The sequence below is a fragment of the Sinocyclocheilus anshuiensis genome, unplaced genomic scaffold (assembly GCF_001515605.1).
Source record: "Sinocyclocheilus anshuiensis isolate Anshui unplaced genomic scaffold, SAMN03320099.WGS_v1.1 scaffold62, whole genome shotgun sequence".
NCBI lineage: Eukaryota > Metazoa > Chordata > Actinopteri > Cypriniformes > Cyprinidae > Sinocyclocheilus > Sinocyclocheilus anshuiensis.
Window position 1 is genome coordinate 281,594 of NW_015544180.1, and position 6,098 is coordinate 287,691.

At 38.8% G+C, this 6,098-nt stretch overlaps 2 protein-coding genes across 2 annotated transcripts in view; both read right to left on the reverse strand.

Moving 5' to 3' along the window:
- LOC107696323 (uncharacterized protein C19orf43-like) overlaps positions 1-1,261 on the reverse strand; it is a 4,574-nt gene extending 3,313 nt beyond the window's left edge. Inside the window, exons 1-2 of the mRNA XM_016496606.1 lie at positions 636-1,261; positions 477-554 (exon numbers count right to left, since the gene is read on the reverse strand). Coding sequence (XP_016352092.1) covers positions 477-554; positions 636-926 — 369 coding nt within the window. The 5' untranslated portion in view covers positions 927-1,261. The remainder of the gene's footprint in view (positions 1-476; positions 555-635) is intronic.
- Positions 1,262-6,041: 4,780 nt separating this feature from the next.
- The window catches only part of LOC107696339 (protein Hook homolog 2-like), a 30,245-nt gene continuing 30,188 nt past the window's right edge, over positions 6,042-6,098 (reverse strand). The window contains 1 exon segment of the mRNA XM_016496633.1: positions 6,042-6,098. This exon segment is cut by the window's right edge and continues 3 nt beyond it. The gene's annotated coding sequence lies outside the window, so the exon portion shown is untranslated.

Here is a 6,098-nt window from a genome sequence, read left to right on the forward strand (position 1 = left end):
CCTTTTGCAGCCAGCCTCTAGCGGCCAGTCGATGAATTACAGTTTAAGTCACTTCCGTGTTGGCTTCAGGAGAGAGAGCGGGAGGTTGCCGCTCGGTTCATATAGATACCGGAATTATATCGTATCAACGATATATCGTGGTATACATTTTGGCCATATAGTCCAGCCCTAATCCAGAGCCGTTGAAAGATTTAAATTGTGAGAGGTGCTGTATGAATTTGCTCCATAAAATAACACCACCATAAAAATAATACTGTTTTTTTTTCATTCTTAGTAGGGCTGCACGATTAATGCTGCTCAATGTGAAAGCCCGCAGGTGATGGAGATTTACCGCTGATTACAGAACCGGCTTCGGCTTTACTGATAAGATGCACGTTAAATATCGCATGCGATTTATCGTGCAGCCCTAATTCTTATACAAATAACAAGATAATTTAAACTGTTATTAAATAATGACCGGACAGCGCATCTCTCACCTCGGAGTCGAGCTTCTGTTTTTTGGCCACCATCCCGGTCTTGAGCGCCAGTCGAGCGCCTCCTCTCCGCTTGCCCACCTGAGTCAAACAGGAACAGACTGACAGCGTTACACGGGCTTTAGGAAGCGGCAGGGACCCGAACAGAGCCGCCGTTCTTACAAAGCTGCTCACGCCAAACGACTTCTTGTCCGGAGGCGCTTGGCCTGCCGCAGCAGAGCTCTTCGTCTTCTCCTCCTCCTCCTCCTCCTCGGTCTCTCTCTTCCTCCTCTCCTCCTCCTCCATCTTCTTCTTGAACAGCTCCATGAAGCTGCCGTCGTTGGCGAAGGCGTTGGCCGCTTTGGGCGCCCCGTGAGCCGGGCTGCTGCCGCCGGACTCCCCGCTGCTGCTGCCGCTGCTGGAGGACTGGTGATGGTGGCGATGTTTGTCTGATTTATGTTGCTTTTCCTCCATCGTTTTACTGCTTGGTAATAATAAATAAAGCCTTTATATCCACTTCTGTTTTATTATAGCGCGTATTATTACTCGTGTTTTAAACGTAACAAAGAGTGATGCGTTGGTTTGTCTTGTTATGGGATCATAAAGTGTCGCGACGAACGCGATTATCGAGCCGCGGGTCCGCGTGTGATTATAATCGCAGATCTACCGGATCGTGGGAGGACTCGGCGGGGTTTCGGGGTTTTATCCCGATGTTTTCCGCACAGTTTGTTGTATTTCAGCGTCGCTCCGCCATACTGCATTTCATCTGCGGCCAGTGGCCAAGAGCTGAGTGGAGCGCCGCTGCCGCCTGCAGGCCGGAGGAAAAACAGCAGTGACGGAATAAAACACAGAAAATACATCATACAGATATTATGTTTATTTGAACGCATTTGACAAGAAAATACCGTTTTAGTCTTTCCGCTTCAGAATTTCTGTTGAATTCAATGCGCTACTTGTGCCGTTTCTTTGTAGTTATTTGCGATTAGCAATTTCTGCGTGAAAATTGTTTATACAACCAAGTAGTTTATTTGACTTATTTCAGTTTTATTATCCATGAAAACGGTAATGCAGCATGTGTAATAATTACCGCAGCAGAAGTAGTAAAAAAAATTGGTATCAGAAACGCATGAGTGTTTTATGGATTATGATTGAATTATTTTAGAAAGATTGTTTTGACAAAGATTTTACTTGCATCCGAGGTAGAAATGAGTTAGTCCTCACATTTACTAGATTAGTTTAGGGAATCAGTGTAAAAGATGTACAAATATATAAATGACAAAAGATTAAACTGACTAATGTAACTAAATTTGATTGAAATAATGACAAATATTGAAAACAAAATAGATACAATTTGATTGAAAAAAAATTAGATAAAATAGGTTAAAATAAAATGATTTAATACATATAACAGTACAATACTACAAACGATTGAATTAGGTTAAACTAACTCATCTAGCTAAATTTGATCAAAATAAAAAACTAAATGTAATAAACAGTACTTTCCATAAAGTATGTATCGATTTCATTTCTCACCTTTTAAAAGTGTTCTATAAAGTTATGATTTCAATATGATTATCTTTCAATATTATCTTTAAGGCAATCATGGAGTCATAGACAACACATCTAACAATAAAATTACTTGCGTTGTCAAAGCCCGTATTCATTTGACTGATTTGTGCATTATGTTTAATAATAAAACCACATTTCTCAGTGGTGTCACATCATTTACAGCAGAGACACAAACTCGGCTCTGATCACTTTTGTACCAAGAATCTCTTTTATTGTAGTGCAAAGAGAACAACAGTGAGACTAAAGCGACTTATTTCTGTGCGTCCCCATCAGTCCAGACCGAGTGCAACTAATGAACACAAAACATTCAGAGTGAAGAACACACAAGCGAAGCTCAGCGTCTGGACTGAACACAGTGTTCACAGTCAGTAGTGTTTGAACAATCAATAAATACCAGCGGCAGACTTTGCTGACTTTTACATCAGAAAAACAACAAGCACTGTAAAAACGGTCAAGCAGCAGCCTCCTCCAGCGGTTCATCCGTGATTAGTGTCGTTTAAAACAGCAGCTCTCGTTTCATCCGATTTGGAAACTAAAGTGACTTATTTCTGTGCGTCCCCATCAGTCCAGACCGAGTGCAACTAATGAACACAAAACACTCAGAGTGAAGAACACACAAGCGAAGCTCAGCGTCTGGACTGAACACAGTGTTCACAGTCAGTAGTGTTTGAACAATCAATAAATACCAGCGGCAGACTTTGCTGACTTTTACATCAGAAAAACAACAAGCACTGTAAAAACGGTCAAGCAGCAGCCTCCTCCAGCGGTTCATCCGTGATTAGTGTCGTTTAAAACAGCAGCTCTCGTTTCATCCGATTTGGAAAAATCATTAAAAATGCACTTCGTTTGTTCGTGGCACTAAAAGCTTCCCAGCATCCAGTGTTTGGTTTCCGTACAGCAGACGCACTGATGAGATGATTGACAGCTGAAGGCACCGAGTGTGTAAAGTGCGTGCACACGCACCGTAACCCTGATGAACACCCAAACCTATCGTACAGCATTAAAAACATCATTAAAAGAATCAAAGGTTGATCGACTTCATTAAACTCAAAGTTTTCATGCGATTCTGGCGCTAACTGACACTAAAACTCAACTACATACTGACGTTTGGATCAACTAAAAACAACACACAAAATGCATCCTCTCTCCGTCCTCAGCAGGACGATCACAGACAGACAGAAAGTGCTGAAAGAGGAGTGCAGCGTTTGGGTTTATCTGGGCTGCAGGCGGGACAGGCCTCTGCGGGCTTGTGTCCACTGTCTCTGCTGGGCCAGGAAGGACTGAGCCGGACCTGAACCCGATCCGGAGACCTTCTGATGAAGAGCCATTCCCTGAGAGACAAGCAGAGTGAGACACAGAGAAGCGTTTAATACTCAGCTCTTGCATCTGCTGCCGATTTCACAGACACTTATCTCGACTCTCAGCCCTCAGTTTCTATAAATCAATGGAAATTTGATATAAAACACTGACAATCTATAACTGCCTTCATAATTGAGCCTTTTCCCCTCCCTAAATATTTGGCACTTTTAGAGCCCTATGAAATACATTTGATTTTTTCCCCCAATCTCTGTTTTTTGTTCATCTTGTTTTTTCCATTTCAATTTTTTGGATTCCATGTTAATGGGTGAATTAAATTATAGAAATAAAAAATAAAAATTAATTGTAATCACAAAACATATACAATTGAATTACAATATAAAAGTTTTAAGAATTTTTTTTTTTAGAGCCCTACAAAATGGGTTTTATTTTTTCCAAATTTTTTTCTTTTGTTTTCTTTCAGAATTCTTTATTTTTTTTCTGTTTTAAGTTTTCGGAATTCCATTTTAATGGTGGAATACAAAAACATGTTAACACATTAAAATTTAACAAACATTACATTTTTAGGGCCCTATGAAATTAGGGCTGCACGATTAATCGAAATTAAATCACAAAGGCAATAAATCGCGATTAGGCAGAAGCTGTGATTGTCATGCGTATCTTTCAGTGATACGCCTCCATCCGAAGGCCAGAGGGCGCTCTCGCGCTGAAACTCCAAATACGCCTCGCAGAAGAAACCCAGGAAATCCCTATAGCGGTTGCTGAATATTATAGAAATAAAAAATAATAATTAATTGTAATCACAAAACATATACAATTGAATTACAATATAAAAGTTTTAAGAAAATTTTTTTTTAGAGCCCTACAAAATGGGTTTTATTTTTTCCAAATTTTTTTCTTTTTTTTTCTTTCAGAATTCTTTATTTTTTTTCTGTTTTAAGTTTTCGGAATTCCATTTTAATGGTGGAATACAAAAACATGTTAACACATTAAAATTTAACAAACATTACATTTTTAGGGCCCTATGAAATTAGGGCTGCACGATTAATCGAAATTAAATCACAAAGGCAATAAATCGCGATTAGGCAGAAGCTGTGATTGTCATGCGTATCTTTCAGTGATACGCCTCCATCCGAAGGCCAGAGGGCGCTCTCGCGCTGAAACTCCAAATACGCCTCGCAGAAGAAACCCAGGACCTAAAGCGGTTGCTGAATAAACAGAAGATTTAACTGCTTTCATTAATTCAGCATGACTAATACACCCACAACAATATATGGTTTATCGGAGTTCGTCCTATTATAATTTTATAATAATGCAATGCTAATCGACACAACCTTTATCACTGCTTAGAATACTATGAAATATGTTGCGTGTCTTATTCTGTGTAAGATGCCACATCATCTCACAGAAGGATTTACTTTACACTCGACTGACATTTTGAAGTGAGTTTGGAGTAAAAACATGTTATTAAATGTTGTATTTTCACGTGCTTTCAGATGGAGCAGCATTTGCTACACAGAGCCGTAGTGCACTGAGAAGCTACGCAAACGGTTTTCATAATCGCAGAACGATTTCTTCTATTTCATAATCGTGCGATTAAATCGTCTGCGATTATGAACGTGATTTTGCGTAGCTTGTCAGTGAACTACAGCTCTGTGTAGTAAATGCTGCTCCATCTGAAAGCACGTGCTGGAGATTTACTACTAATCACAGAACCGGCTTTACTGACGAGATGCGCATGACAATAGCATTCGATTAATCGTGCAGCCCTATATGAAATTTTATTTTATTTTCCCCAAATTCTGTTTTTCATTTTAATTTTCCTTGATTCTGTTGGTTAATAATTAAAAAGCACGTCTAATCAATTTAATTTATAAAAGTTTAACAATTAATAATATATATATTTTTTTTACAATAATAGAACCCCATTTTTTTTTAATTCTGTTTTAAAACAAATTTTATTCGGTTTAATTTTTATGGCAAAATACTGTACAACAGAGGTTTACTGTTAAAATTAACACATCAGAAGAAAAACTGTCATTCCTTAATTTTTTATTTTATTTTATTATTATTATTAATGTATTATCATACCCAACTACATGACACTGCTATTTCAGCTTTGAACCCCCCTGGTGTGAATGACTTCCACTGTGTGCGCGCATTATTTTTTTTTTTTTTTACAATAATAGAACCCCATTTTTTTTTTATTCTGTTTTAAAACAAATTTTATTCTGTTTAATTTTTATGGCAAAATACTGTACAACAGAGGTTTACTGTTAAAATTAACACATCAGAAGAAAAACTGTCATTCCTTAATTTTTTATTTTATTTTATTATTATTATTAATGTATTATCATACCCAACTACATGACACTGCTATTTCAGCTTTGAACCCCCCTGGTGTGAATGACTTCCACTGTGTGCGCGCATTTACTGTAAACGTGTTTAGTGTTTATTTACACACACGGATGGATAAATAATTTTCTGCAGCATTTGACAGCGTGTTGTTCAGACTGATCTGACATGTTCCTGCAGTTTCCTCACCATGTTGTACCAGGCTGAGATGATGAGCTTCTCCTCCTGGTCGCGTCTGGAGCGCGCCCTCTCGAAATCATGCTGAAAACACACGGAGACGAGCACGAGATCAACATGACTACAGTCAGACACGGTCACAGTGTGTGTGTGTGTGTGTGTGTTTCTGACCTCCAGATGCTGTATCTTTCTGTCTTTCTCCGTCAGCTGGCTCTTCAGCACCTGAAC